We start from the raw sequence: 15,034 nt of genomic DNA on the forward strand, positions 1-15,034 counted from the left end.
AAACTCCCCTCCAGTCAGAAGTCTCTGCGTGCTGCTGACTGCTGTAGGCTTTAGTTTCCCTGACTTACGGTCATGTGGCTACCATTGTGTGACGAGGACCCTATGAGGTGAGATTAGTTTGTCAAATGGATTACAGTATCTGTGAATCTTTAACGTGTCGTACACATGATGGTCACCTTTCTTCAAAGGATTTGGAGTGGAGTCACTTGGGGGAATGAGTGTATTCTACTAATTATTATGGATTATGACTTGGTCTCCCCTCTGATAACATTATTATTATGGATTATGACTTGGTTTCCCCTCTGATAACTAATTATTATAGATTATGACTTGGTCTCCCCTCTGATAACATTCTAAATTGCCCATAGCTTTACTTCCTGTTGCAGTGTTGGCTAATACAATAGCTGGGAGGAAATAAGCTGGGTTTCAAACGGTTTCCATAGCAACACAATTCCGTGAAAACCGTCTATAGATAAGATGAAGACATGAATATCAGTTATGACCTTTGTTGTTTCCCCCTCATCATTTTCAAAAGTTGTAGCGAAAAGAAAAACATCTCAAGAAATGTGTAGTTACTTCAGTGCTCAAAGGATAATAGGACATTTTGCAATTTCCATACACCACTTCTTTCCCAAAGCAAAATACAGTGGCTTCAACACCTTCTTTGTACATTTTTACCTGTAAAACAGAGGTATGATTTTATGGTAAATGACATTGAGACAATATGGCTTCTGGTTCAACTGCCACACTTCCAACCATTACTAGTCGGCTGTTGTTACAGGTGACCTAGTTTCAACATACAGTGCTTAAATGGTTTATGTGACATGACGTTAGAGAGGGCTACTGAGGAAAATAGAGAGATGCACTTGCTAGGTGATTTAAATATTTGATTGGTTATCTGAAAATTGTCAAAAGAACAGGCTTAAATCGATAACTGATACCTGTCAACTAATATTCCAATCAACAAGAATGTCTGTAAATAATACTGGGGTCAAATCATCCGGATGCATTTGATCATATTTACACTAACACTCCAGACACTGTCCCAGTTGGCTTCAGTGACCATAACTGCATAGCTGCATGTCTCCAGGAGAACAAAGCTGTCTCCAGGAGAACAAAGCTACCTAAGGTCAGTCCCAAAATTGTAATTTCAAGATCATATCAATCAATCAATCAATCAATCAATCAATCAATCAATCAATCAGTGGGCTGATGTGTGTGCTGTTGATGATGCTGAGATTTCTTTGAATTTATTTATGGGTTATTTTATGAAAATTGTTAACAATCATGTCCCGTTAAAGAAATTCACAGTTAAAGCTAAAAGTGTGCCATGGATATGTATGGCAATTACTGTTAGGAATGATAGGGAGGGTTATTGTCCCTCTTCTCCTTTCTTCCTTGTTTCCTTTCCTAAACACTTGTGACTGGTTTTCATTGAGAAATGAGGTGTGGTTAAGCTGTGTGTCCATGTGATGTCATTGAGGTGCGCACGCAGCCACTGAAGCAGATTTATGAATGAACACTGCCCAGGTGTGCGCGCGGCAGATTTGAATGAATGCTCGAGACGCGACACCACGCCAGAGGACCGACACACTCACACACTTCTCTTCGGGACCGATACACTTATTTATTGAGAACCAGCTTTTTGTTTTGCATTGTGGATCCTTCCAACCATAACTTAAACTGAACTGAAACGACAAAGACGGAGCTCGCCGCTCTGGAGAGCCAAGACGGTGCTGGCGAGGCCTTGTCAGAGATCAGCTAACGTAGTCAGCTACTACATGACATCAATCTACTACTACGGTAAGCTGACCCACCTCTACTAGTGACTTTCTCGTTTGGAAACCAGTCCTTTGTTTTGTCCATTTCTATCCCTTCTTTTCTGCTCTTTCACATATTCCAGGTTAGGACTAGCTTCGATAGCTAAAGGCTACAAACAACTCTAGTCCCCTAGACTGCTAGTCCGTAACAATTACTCTAACCATATCTCAAAGTTTCCTGCTATGGATATGACATGTATATCAAGTTTCCTGCTGTGGATATGACACATATATTACTTCCTGGATTTTAACACACACAGGGCGAGGCATTTCGGTAGTATCCTGTAATATGCTGTCACCAGACATGTGGTGTGTTTGGCTTTCAAAATATGACATCAGTCATATCGGGAAAATATCTAAACTCCATATTCTGATGGTATCAAAGTGGTCCCATTCGGAGTTAAGATATGCTCCAGATATGAAATTGCAAAATGTTGTGGCCGGAGAGTATCCAACCCGGATTTCCTCATATATGGGTCATAATTTGAAATATCATGGCAAGACTAACTCTGGATTCTGGGGTATTTCGCGCAGTGCAGCTGCTTGAAGATTTGAATGTCTCAGAGAGACGAGGCCGTGAAGGTTGCTGTTCTTTCCCTGTGGCCCTGCAGCTCACATACGCAGCTGGGCTGTTGCGTGGCCTCGCCTGCTCTATAGACCCTTCTCACGGGGGCCATTTTGTGTCGAGAAGCCAGGGTAAACACAGATGCAAGCAAAACACTAATGAGGGTTTCCAAATTCCATGATTGGGATTTGGAAACCCTCATTAGTGTTTAGCCTGTGTTTACCCTGGCTTCTCGACACAAAATGGCCCCCCGTGAGAAGGGTCTATTGGCATGAGCAGCACTGATGACATGCTCAGAGCTTAATCAAGTCCTGTCTAGCGAGCTTACCATCATATAAGTGGATAAAAACAAACAAACATACTTTACATATCAAAAACAGTTTGCATAATATTCGGTTCTAATGATAGATTATTACTCAATCCTAAAAATTACAGATAGAGGGTCAAACTATACAACAAGTAAAAACAGCAAAGCTTCTAGGACTCTGGCTTGACTGTACATTGTCTCGGTCTGATCACATCAACAAAATAGTTGCCAAGATGGGCAGAACAGTTGTCATTACAAGAAAGTGTGCACCGTTTCTTACTACTTTATTGTTGTGCCAAATTGTTCATTGGTTCTATGTATGTATGTATGTATGTATGTATGCATGCATGTACAGTATGTATGTATGCATGTATGTACTGTATGTATGTATGTATGTACAGTATGTACGTACATGTATGTATGTATGTATGTATATGATACACCTCATTCCCACCTACAGGCAGCAGCTAAAAGTTGCCAAACCTGTGAAGAGAGGATTTCTAAAAAGTGGTCTAATGAAGCTGTAGAGGATTTGCGCTCATGTCTGGACTCCACAAATTGGGATTTATTCAAAGCTGCAACAGTCTTGATGAATACACAGACACAGTCACATCATACATCAGCTTCTGTGAGGACAGCTGTGTTCCCTGTGAGATACAATAACAAATAATAAAAATAATAACAAATGCTGGTTCACAGCTGAACTCAGGAGGCTGAGAGAGGAAAAGCACAAAGCAGCTATGTGTCCTATTGAAAGCCTTGTTACCATGCTGCATGTGGACAACACTTTCGTGTTTTATCACTTTGATCCTTACCGACCGCAGCTGCACGTCGTTTTATCAGTTTGATCCTTAACAACCCGCAGCTGCATGTCGTTGGCTGGCTCGTTGGCTGGCATACGGCGATGTTTGGTTGTTGAATGAATTCGTTCATCATACAGTAGCCTAGGCTACACTAACCTATGAAAATATTCATGTGTGCTTCACTCACTACCAGCAAAAAACAACAACAAAATAAACAGTTAATCTATCGAGTGGCTAGATAGAAGACAGACAGACTGACTGACTGACAAACAAACAAAAATTCACTAACCATTTGACCGTGGACCCAAAAAAAGGGACATTTTGCACCTTGTTGAATGAAAAAGTTATGAATAATGACAGCTATGTGTCCTAGACTCCTAGGAGAACATTTAAACTTTAAACATGTTGAATTATAATGTGAAATCATTTTGAATTGACTTTTTAAACATGCTATAAGTATCACATTTCTTTCTTATCTTTCCTGAGGATCATTATTAAATTGAGAAGGGCAAATCCCCCCCAATATTTAAGCCTGATAAAATGTTAATACTGTTAAATACTGCTAAAATTCCTCTATTCTGGCATTCAAGTGGCCAATTTTTTCACCAAAATTGGCACACCCCAAAAAAAGTGGTCAAAATGTTTTCCCGGCGCCCGGCAAACGTCCCCCCCGATATTGGAGGGGCCCCCTGCGGATTCTTGCTTGGAGCCCCAATAGACCCTAGAATCGCATCATGGACCACAGACTTCCTGACTGACAGGAAGCAGCACGTGAGGCTGGGTAAGCTAAGCACATAACTGACTTTCGGTCCATCAGCACCGGTGCTGCCCAGGGCGGTGTCCTCTCTCCCTACTTCTTAGGTCTGTACACCAACAGCTGCACCTCCAGTCACCAGTCTGTCAAGCTCCTGAAGTTTGCGGACGATACCACCCTCATAGGGCTCATCACAGATGGAGATGAGTCGGAATACAGACAGGAAGTTGACCATCTGATGACTTGGTGCAGTCAAAACAACCTGGTGTTAAATGGTAAAAAAACAATGGAGATGATTGTGGATTACAGGAGGAACAAAGCACCACCTTCCCCCATCACCCTGGGTGACTCCCCAGTCAACAATGTGGAGTCCTTCCACTTCCTGGGGACGATCATCAGTCAGGACCTAAAATAGGAGCTGAACATCAGAGCTCTCACCAAGAAGCCACAGCAGAGGATGTACTTTGTACGGCAGCTGAAGAAATTCAAAGTGCCAAAGGCCACGATGGTGCACTTCTACACCTCCATCGTTGAGTCCATCCTCACCTCCTCCATCACCGTCTGGTATGCTGCTGCCACTCTCAAAGACACTAACAGACTTCAGCGCATCATCCGCTGCGCTGAGAGGATAATCGGATGCGGCCTGCCATCCCTCCAGGACCTGCATGCAGCCAGGACACTGAAACGGTCTCGCAAGATCATCGCCGACCCCTCCCACCCTGGCCACAAACTCTTTAAGACACTCCCCCACGGCAAGAGACTGAGGTCTGCCAAGACCAGCTTCTTCCCAACCGCCATCAGCCTCACCAACAAGGCCCGGAAACCCCTTCCCTTCCCCTACCTTCTCCTGAACTTAGCTGAACCCCCCCCCCCCCCCCCATAAAACTGTAACTCATATCTAATTTAATGTCTGGTTAACTGGGACTGTAAATTCATGTAAATCCACTGCCTATTTAATGCCTATTTAACTTAGTCTGTAAATCTCATGTAAATTCAACGTAAATTCATATTTATTATCCACAGAACACTTCACCACTCATGTACATATTGTATATATTTACTGATTTGATTGCATTTGCAACTTTGCGATTGTCTTTAGTTATCTTCCTACTTCTTATCTCTGTACATTGATGTGACCGCTACGCTGCATACAGACACTAAGACAAATTCCTCGTATGTAACTTGCATACTGTGGCAATAAAAGTGATTCTGATTCTGATGTATACATATATATGGGGTGGCTGTGGCTGAGGAGGTAGAGCGGGTTGTCCACCAATCAGAAGGTCGGTGGTTCGATCCCCGGCTCCTCCAGTCCGCATGTCAAAGTGTCCTTGGGCCACTGAACCCCAAATTGCTCCCGATGGCTGTGATGGCACCCTGCGTGGCAGCTTGCCGCCTTCGGTGTGTGAATGGGTGAATGTAGGCACATTGTAAAGCGCTTTGGATAAAAGCGCTATATAAATGCAGTCCATTTACCATATATATCTGCTTCTAAAGGCCTACTCAGAAAGTTACAAGTAGCACAAAACAAGGCAGCTCGACTGGTCCTGGGCTGCTCCCCTAGGTCTAGCAAAGCAGAAATGCATGCATGTCTCGCATGGTTTAATGTTGTGCGAAGACTATCGGCCCACTTTATATTTTCATAGACTTATTCAACCTCAGACTCCTAAATTTCTTCAACAGTTGTGATTTTAAACAACTATGTAATTCTGTGTTGTGATTCTGGTGTAGTTGATTGCTATTGGCAGATTTGTCGCTAGTCGCTTTTGATAAATAGTCGCCAGGGGGGTCTGAAAAGTATTATAGCGACAAAGTTGCCAAGTTGGCAACACTGAACATATGGGAGTTTACGGAAGTTCTACCAAGAGACGGAACTAGTTACGTCATCACATTCAATTATCCAATAACAGCCTGCCATTCGTCCAAGCGGTCTGGTTAAAAGGAGTGCCCCTCCTACCTGTCTATTGCTCTTGTCTCCTATGCATTGCAGCGTCAAAGCATGTCAGACTCACCAGCTCCAGGTCGGATGACCCACCGACGTCGCTCCGCCGCAGCTCAAGGCTCTCCTCTCCTGTCGACTTCTCCACTTGGTCTGTCTTCCAAGTCAGACCAGCTCTGATCGGTCTGGGCATACGTGAGTCAGTCTTGAGCTTGATTCCCCTCAAGCATTCAGTCGCTGTTTTCCTCATTCACAAATGTAGTGAGCCCAAATCGTGGGTAGCTATCGCTAAACGCTAATGTTTTCATCGCGCTGCAGAGAAGCGCTCATTCATGTTGGGTGTGTAATCTTAGAGCAGTCTGTTCGAGTTAAACTCACATTCAACACTGCACCAGCAGACTACACTTCCCAAAAATGCAGCAGCAAAATGGCCGCTCATTACCACGAGATTGAGTGCACCTGGAACAAGCCACTCACTCACCAGCTGACTCACTCAGTCAGTCAGTCAGGCAACCAGAAGCACAGAAGGCAGAAGCACCCAGAAGCACCAAAAACCTCTACTCAGTTTCATTCTAGAGACGCCAATGGTCGGTGATTATGGGTTACATTTTGGTTTACATTCCTGTTGCTGCTTAAATGTCGGACGAAATACTGATTAATTTATTGGGTAAATTGTTTAAAATTCTATTGGAGGAACCATTGTATTGCATTGCAGCACTGATTCATGTTGGTTTTGCATCATAAATTCATATTGCGGTTTATAGTTAATCAGTTAAAAGAATAAGTCACGAAAGAATTGCGGGGATAATCAAATTTGCCCGTGTCTAATCGGGTCCCGAGTCCTATCGGGGATCATCAAACATGCATGTAGTATCGAACAAACATTTGTCCAACATGTCTCCGTAGTCCCAGGTTCCAGCCAACAAGCGAATCCATTTGCTGCGGCTGCATTTAATGTGCAATCCCAGAGCAATCTGTTCCGGCTAACAGTGGCCGCTTCCCTCCCGTGTGCAATCGGGGATCATCAAAACATGCACGTAGTATCAAACAAACATTTGTCCCTGGTTCAGCCAACAAGCAACTCTGTACATGTTGCTGCGGCGCATTTAACGTTTTCAGCCAACAAGCAACTCTGTCCATGTTGCTGCGGCAGTTCTAGCCAACAAGCAAATCCATTTTGCGGCGGCTGTAGTATCAGTTTCCAGCCAACAAGCAACTGTCGATGTTGCTGCGGCGCATTTAACGTTTTCAGCCAACAAGCAACTCTGTCCATGTTGCTGCGGCTGCGTTCCTCTCCCGGTTCCAATCGAGTTTAACAACATGCCTCTGTAGTCTTAGTTTCCAGCCAACTTTTCTTTTTCATAACATGTTTCCTCTCCTATGCATCCAATCTATTGGTCCAAATCTAGTCATTTAGATAAAGTATAATCCTTGTAAACTTTCTGGCCTATGCTAAGTAGCGCGCAAGCTACTCAGCTAGCCACCGGCTCCATGCTATACTGCGCATGCGCGGGGCTGGTTTAGTGTTGCCAAAGAGTGTATAGCAAAGCAAGATGCGACACATTCGGTCGGTCTTCCGCTGCATGCTTTCAGGCAAAAGTAATAAATTTAGATCCATTAGGCCTAGTGCCAGAGTAGCAGTCCTCCAAACTCCTTGCTTTGGCTAATCCAGGGCTGCCAGATGCAAAGTTCCCTCACGCAGAAGCGAGGTATTCCAACTTTTAACACGGATTTCTTTCAAAACACCGCAGCTTGCATTTCCGGGTGACGTGATTACCCAGAGACCAGAGCAGCACCAAGCATGCTGGGTAATGTAGTTCATTGCTTTACTTCAGCATTCATAAGGCACACGTTAAATGCAGTATGATGTGGATCATTGTTCCTTTGCATTGCACCGTAACACGGGCATCACGTTTCAGATTTTGCTGTTTATCTGTCATTAATGTGATAACAATTATCCTTGCAGGTATTGTATTATATTTCCTTACAGCAAGCAGCTCATAGGCTGCTACATTCTCAGTGAATCACATCACATTTGCAAGTTCATTTTCTAAATTTGCATTCTAAAATTGTGCGTTATCTTGCCTCAGCAGTTTATAATGTCATCAATGTTTCTAACTAACCCAAAACTTTTTCCAGCTTTAACCAATATATATATATGGGTTCGGGGGGGTTTTTGTTTAGAATTCTGGCCAGAATTTCACATCTGAGACCAAACTGCTAGATATTCTACAATCTTCATCAATTTCACAAGGTGCCCTCTATGGGTTCAAACCTGCTTTTGCGGGGCCTCAATTAAATGGATTTTGGTACATTGTTACGTTACGGTAGTTTTACACGTGGTGTTCTTCAATGTGAATCGTATATCGGCTTCGTTTTATGCATTAAAAAGCAACGTGAGCCGTTCGGGTGTTTGGATAATGTAATGCAGCATGGGTAGTCAGCTATTGTGGCTAATGCAGCAGCTAACATTACTTTTCATGGCGGTAAAATGCCACTGAATGACCAAATTGTATAACTTTTAACCATTTCGAATATCATTCTTCCCATAAGGGCCACCAGCATTGGTTAGTTGTCTATAACGTGACTATATTTATAACATGCTCCGGACGGAATCAGGTCTGAACAGTCAAAGAGGAGAAGCTGCCTGCTTTGTTTCAAGCGAGGCAGAATGCTGTCCTGCCAGAAATCTGTAAGAAGTGTCATTCTATTGCAACTTCAGCAATCTGCCATTTTGGTTCATAGAAGACCACCTCTGAGTGGATGCCATGTCGCTATGATCATCCTAGTGGTCCCCCTTTGGTTCAAGCCAAAATGGCACCAGGGCAGTCGTTTAAAGCATAAAGAGTGTCATATCTTGCCTTCATATTCTTGTCTGCAGCCAGCTTTAGCAGCTGGCGTTAATTCACATTGAGAAGCTCACATGCTAATGGCTTCACGATGTGCATCATTGTAGAGGTTCTTTCACTCAATTCATTAACAAACCAGCTTCAGCAGCTGGCATTCAGGCATGTAATCCTCATATGCCACATCAAATTGTTGTATGGTTTATTCTTTACTTAAATGGTGTTCTTTCCTTTTCAGCAAGCAGGCCGAATCAGTAATCTGGGTGAACGCTCTCTTCAAAAGAAGAGATCACTGATGTGGCTCCATCAGTGGTTTTTGGGGGGTATTTTTAGAGGTGAATGGCGCAGAAAAGTGGCACCACGAGTTCCCCACTTCCTCCCAGTAGGGAATCGACCTTCCTCTACAAGATTCACTCTGGTATTGCAAATGTATACGAAACTACAGTCCTGATCATAAACAAAAGGTGCTCCTCCCAGTCCACCGTGGCTTTAAGGTGCAGTGCAGTATCACACGGGTTTCTGTCAGGCATAACTAGTCAGGTCAGCAGAGCTCATTCCCCGGTCACAGTGCAGTAGATTCAGCAGAGCACATTCCTGGTCACAGCACAGTGGCTTCAGCAAAGCTTATCCCCGGTCACAGCACAGTGGCTTCAGCAAAGCATATCCCTGGTCACAGCACAGTGGCTTCAGCAAAGCATATCCCCGGTTACAGCACAGGGGCTTCAGCAAAGCATATCCCCGGTCACAGCACAGTGGCTTCAGCAAAGCATATCCCCGGGCACAGCACAGTGGCTTCAGCAAAGCATATCCCGCTCACAGCACAATGGCTTCAGCAAGGCATATCCCCGGTCACAGCACAGCGGCTTCAGCAAAGCATATCCCCGGTCACAGCACAGTGGCTTCAGCAAAGCTTATCCCCGGTCACAGCACAGTGGCTTCAGCAAAGCTTATCCCCGGTCACAGCACAGTGGCTCCAGCACTCCTCCCCGGTCACAGCACAGTGGCTTCAGCAAAGCATATCCCCGGTCACAGCCAGTGGCTCCAGCAGAGCATCACCTTGCCTCATCCAAACAGTACACGAGAGTCGCCATTGTTCCTGCCTCAATTCAGAGCTTTCCAGGGCGAATCCAGTTTTCCAGTTCCTTATCACTCATCACATTTTCTGTTGCCAGTGCTCCCCTTGTCTGTCTCTGTCGTCATAGTGTGTGTCTGTTGAATCTAGCAAACTGCAACCCCCGGCATCCTAGGCCTAGCTTCACCCGCTGTTTTTACCCTTCTTTCCCTAGGCAATGCTCTAACCCTTCGGTTTGCCTACTTCTCAAAGGTTCAAGGCGCACCTACTCTTCCATCACCCTGGAGATCCTGCTCCTCTCGGTCTCATTTCCTCTAACCATGTACCCCCTTTTCCAGGTCTTCCTCAAACACCTGGTTCTCTCACTTGCCCTCCCTGCTGAAACACTGTGGGCTTCCTCCCCACTGTTACTCTTCTTACTCCCTAAGAATAGGAGCAGCAACCATATCCATCATGCAGGGGTACCGGGATCCCAAACTCCTGGGAAGGCGGTCCTCTGGCACTCATGCCTCTCACGTGAGGCCTGATCCTACCTCCGGCCTCAAGGCCCAGAAATCCATGATTCTTTAAAAGGTAAAATTCATAATCATAATTCGACTTGCAATTACTGCCGATCTAATCCATGGCTTTTTAAAAGGTAAAATCCATTGTTAAACTTCATTTGCAATTACTGGTGGTCTGGGGTGGCCTGTTCACTCCATGCATTGTACCTTAATCTCACTCTCTTCTGTCTACTAAAGTAGCCTGTGTCCACTTAACTATCAGGCTCACATCAGCACTGCCCTGGTAAGTCCATAATTACATTTCTCTAAGTCTTGTCAAATTACATTTTTGGGGAGGGTTCCGACGCCCCTGCCAATCCATGGCAGGTCCGCCGTCACGTGGCTGATCATCCGTCACGTGGCCGATTCCCGGTCACGTGGCTGATCCCCCTTTTGGCCAAGGAGCTCTCCGCCAAAGACAATCTTACATTCAATAAATCTTGTTAAATCTTACATTCAATAAATATTGTTAAAGCTTGGTCGGCGTTGTGTGTAGTCTCTTAAGGTAGAAATGGGAGTTTACGGAAGTTCTACCAAGAGACGGAACTAGTTACGTCATCACATTCAATTATCCAATAACAGCCTGCCATTCGTCCAAGCGGTCTGGTTAAAAGGAGTGCCCCTCCTACCTGTCTATTGCTCTTGTCTCCTATGCATTGCAGCGTCAACCCACCACCTCCCCGGCTTCCACCCCAGTACCACCAGGTGAAGGCTCCTTTCCTAAAGGGGGAGGGTTCCGACGCCCCTGCCAATCCATGGCAGGTCCGCCGTCACGTGGCTGATCATCCGTCACGTGGCCGATTCCCGGTCACGTGGCTGATCCCCCTTTTGGCCAAGGAGCTCTCCGCCAAAGACAATCTTACATTCAATAAATCTTGTTAAATCTTACATTCAATAAATATTGTTAAAGCTTGGTCGGCGTTGTGTGTAGTCTCTTAAGGTAGAACTGTATTTCTACCAAGGCCAAAGGTTATCTGCATTTGAACTATTTGTGTCAGTCTTTAGAATGTGTGAAATGTTTGCTTCCCATTTGAAATCCTCATCTGACCCCAGAGCACACCATCTTGCCTCGTGTTCCCGCTGCCACGCATGCTCAGGAATTGGACACGCTCCGGGTAAGTGAAAACAAACAGTAATAGTGTTTTGAACGTCAACCAAATCGGAACCCATTTTCTTGTGAAGAGAATGTGAAATCCATTCACTCCTGCGTCATGGCATACAGTAAATGCAAGACTTGTCTTGTCATGAGAGTGGCAGTCATTGGGAAAAGGTATTGGCGGACTGGGAGCAGCTGAGTGGTGATGCTTCACTGAACTTCTTGTTGGAAAATGGGAATTCGATATAGGGAATCATAAGAAGCTCACATGTCACACGAGTCTGGGGATGAGTTCGTTGCTGATGAATCCTCTGTAAAAAAATTAATTCTCTCTGGAACAAGCTTTTTCCCCGGGCTCAACGCGCTGTCACACGGACTCAAAGCTGAAGGATATTTTTTCACCAAACGATGATAAACGTACACAAATCACCGTCAGCCTAACAGACCTGCAGACATTGAGCACCAGGAAGCACCCGTCCCCCCCGGGCAAGACGAGATTGTGACCCGCCACGTCCCTTCTCTGAGCGCGGGGTGAATCTCTCCCAGGCTGCGCTGGTACAAAAATGCATTTTTCTCTGCTTTCTGGGACAGACGGGCATTTAGTGAAAACTACCTACATTCAAGTGTCGATAACTAAAGAATGGATGAAGGCAGAAACAAACTTTTTTCTATTACAGTAGAGGCTCTCTTCTTTCTTTCGAGATATTCAGTGTTTATATACGTAGTCAAATTAGAAAATATTATGGGTATTGGAAAATGGTCAGAAACCCCTGGCGGTGAAAGTGTTAACTGTGATGGAAATACTGAAACCAAGTGATGCCGAATGGAAATTAACAATCATGGTGAAGACTAGAGCCAGGATTAAAAGGAAGTTGTCTTAAATTAATGTATTTACATATATCTTTAATAATAATAATACATATGACTTATATATAGCGCTTTTCTAATTACTCAGACGCTTTACATACGCAGGGGTGTCAAACTCATTTTAGTCCATGGGCCACATGCAACCCAATTTGGTGTCAAGTGGGCCAGACAATGAAAATCAATAATAACTTATAAATGACAAAACCTCAAAATGTTCACGTTTATCTTAGTGTAAAGAATGACAGGTACAACCCTACAACACGTAGGGTTATCTCAGATACCATCAAGCACATTATCTACTGTCTGTACTGTGCATTACAATCAGGGGTGTAGTGGAGGGTAAACGCAAGTAAACAATTTACCCTCCACTTTGAAATGAGGCAGATAGTTTACTCACCTATTCAGGTCAACTGTATCAGTGAGGGCAAACAAGGTGGGTAAACTACTCACCTTGGATAGTTTACCCACCTGTGCAATTCTCTATAGTCAAGCAAAGGTAATATAAATAGTTGACTATTTAGTGATTACAGATAAAATGAATAGGCGACTTAATATTTAACTTGCTCCTGAAACCTGCTACCTCTTAGCCTTAACAAGTGCATCACATTGGATTGAAGGACTTCTCAGTGCAATTTTCACACTTTGCAAAGTCATCCTTTGGGCCATCCTTTGGGGGGCCGGATCTGGCCCCCGGGCCGCATGTTTGACACCCCTGACATACAGTATAAAATAAAACGTACACAGATACAGAACAAAAACAAATATGGGGGTTACAAAATGAAAAGGGATGGTGGAGGTATAAGCAGTGGCGTGCCTGACCAAGCTGGTGCCCTAGGCAAGATTTTTGCTGGTGCCCCCCCCCCCCAAAGAAAATATAATAAAAATTATATCGCAGCTAATTCCACCACAAATACTTAAACAGTCACACAAACGGATGTCATGTCACTGCTAAAACTACACAAACTGACGTCATGTCACTGCTAAAACTACACAAACTGACGTCATGTCACTGCTAAAACTACACAAACTGACGTCATGTCACTGCTAAAACTACACAAACTGACGTCATGTCACTGCTAAAACTACACAAACTGACGTCATGTCACTGCTAAAACTACACAAACTGACGTCATGTCACTGCTAAAACTGCTGCCTGCAGTGCAGGCTCAGAATCGCCCTTCCCCCACTCTGGGAAAAAGCTCCGAGCAGGTAGAAGGGGGCGCGGCCGCGCAGGGGGTGCACTTTGAGAGCAAAATTAAGAGGCTAGATCTATAAAGAACTACAGACATCATGTTAGATTAATATCCTCTTTAACTGTGCTGTTGCTTTAAAATGATACAAAAAATAAATGTCTCCCCATATAATATAATTTATATTCTGCATACAGGTCACATGGCAGAATACTGCTCAATTAAATAGAATGGCCCATCTACACAAACATCACTTACAGGGTAGTTACTTACCCATTCACTTCAATAGAACTGTCCCCAAAGTCTAGCCCCAAACTAGCCCCAATGCAAAATCTGAATGTTGTGAGTTATCTTTCTTCCTTCTATAGCACACAGAGAGGAAGCAAACTGTTGCATTTCTGATCAAAACTGTCACATTAAAACATCAATGACAGATGAATTGATCTGGGGGCCGGGGCTATTTTTCCTTTTTTTTTGGGGGGGGGGGATACTGAGGCCATGACCTCGGTGTCCTCAATGGTAGCTACGGGCCTGGCTGCAGCCCATGCAGGCAGCCAGAAAGCCAGAATTTGAAAAATTATTTCACTATTATTTAAAGACTTAAGACCTTGTTGTGCTTATTTTTTGTCTACTATTGCAAAATAATAGTAGGCCTATTATCATGAAAAAGTATTTGTAAAAAAAAAAAAAAAAAAAAAAAAAACATTTTTTTTTTTTTTTTACCCTCTCTGGCGCCCCTAACGGCTCAAGCGCCCTTAGCATTTGCCTAGTTCGCCTAATGGACGGCACGCCACTGGGTATAAGTCAGATAGGCTTTCTTGAAGAGGTGGGATTTGAGTTGGTTTTGGAAAGAAGTGAGTGTGTCAGAGTTTCGGGTGTTTTTTTTTATTTTTTATATATATATTGCCTGTACACCCACGAATGCACAGGTTTACATACTGATTCACGGAGCACAGAATATTTTATAGTCCATGGTCTACGTGGCATAATCAGTTTTGACTTAACAGAGAAACAGGAGGGATATGACCCTGTAGACAGAGTGAAAGAGAGACGGGAAAATGGGTCATAGCTGTGTCTGTGTGTATCTATCCCACCACTACAGCATTAATAAGTAACTGCATTCAACTAATTGATCATCTAAATAATGGGTAATGTAACTTAAATGTTTCTCCATCACCAAGATACATGATTAATTTGGTTATAAAACTCTTCACAGCTAAAAAATCATGTATT

At 43.9% G+C, this 15,034-nt stretch overlaps 1 protein-coding gene across 1 annotated transcript in view; it reads right to left on the reverse strand.

Moving 5' to 3' along the window:
• LOC310792463 (solute carrier family 23 member 2) overlaps positions 1-10,613 on the reverse strand; it is a gene marked incomplete at both ends in the record, with an annotated part of 102,748 nt that extends 92,135 nt beyond the window's left edge. Inside the window, one exon of the mRNA XM_083654150.1 lies at positions 10,572-10,613. Coding sequence (XP_083510276.1) covers positions 10,572-10,613 — 42 coding nt within the window. The remainder of the gene's footprint in view (positions 1-10,571) is intronic.
• Between the last annotated feature and the right edge of the window lie 4,421 nt (positions 10,614-15,034).

This window comes from Poromitra crassiceps, assembly GCF_964638095.1.
Source record: "Poromitra crassiceps genome assembly, chromosome: 18".
Taxonomy (NCBI): domain Eukaryota; kingdom Metazoa; phylum Chordata; class Actinopteri; order Beryciformes; family Melamphaidae; genus Poromitra; species Poromitra crassiceps.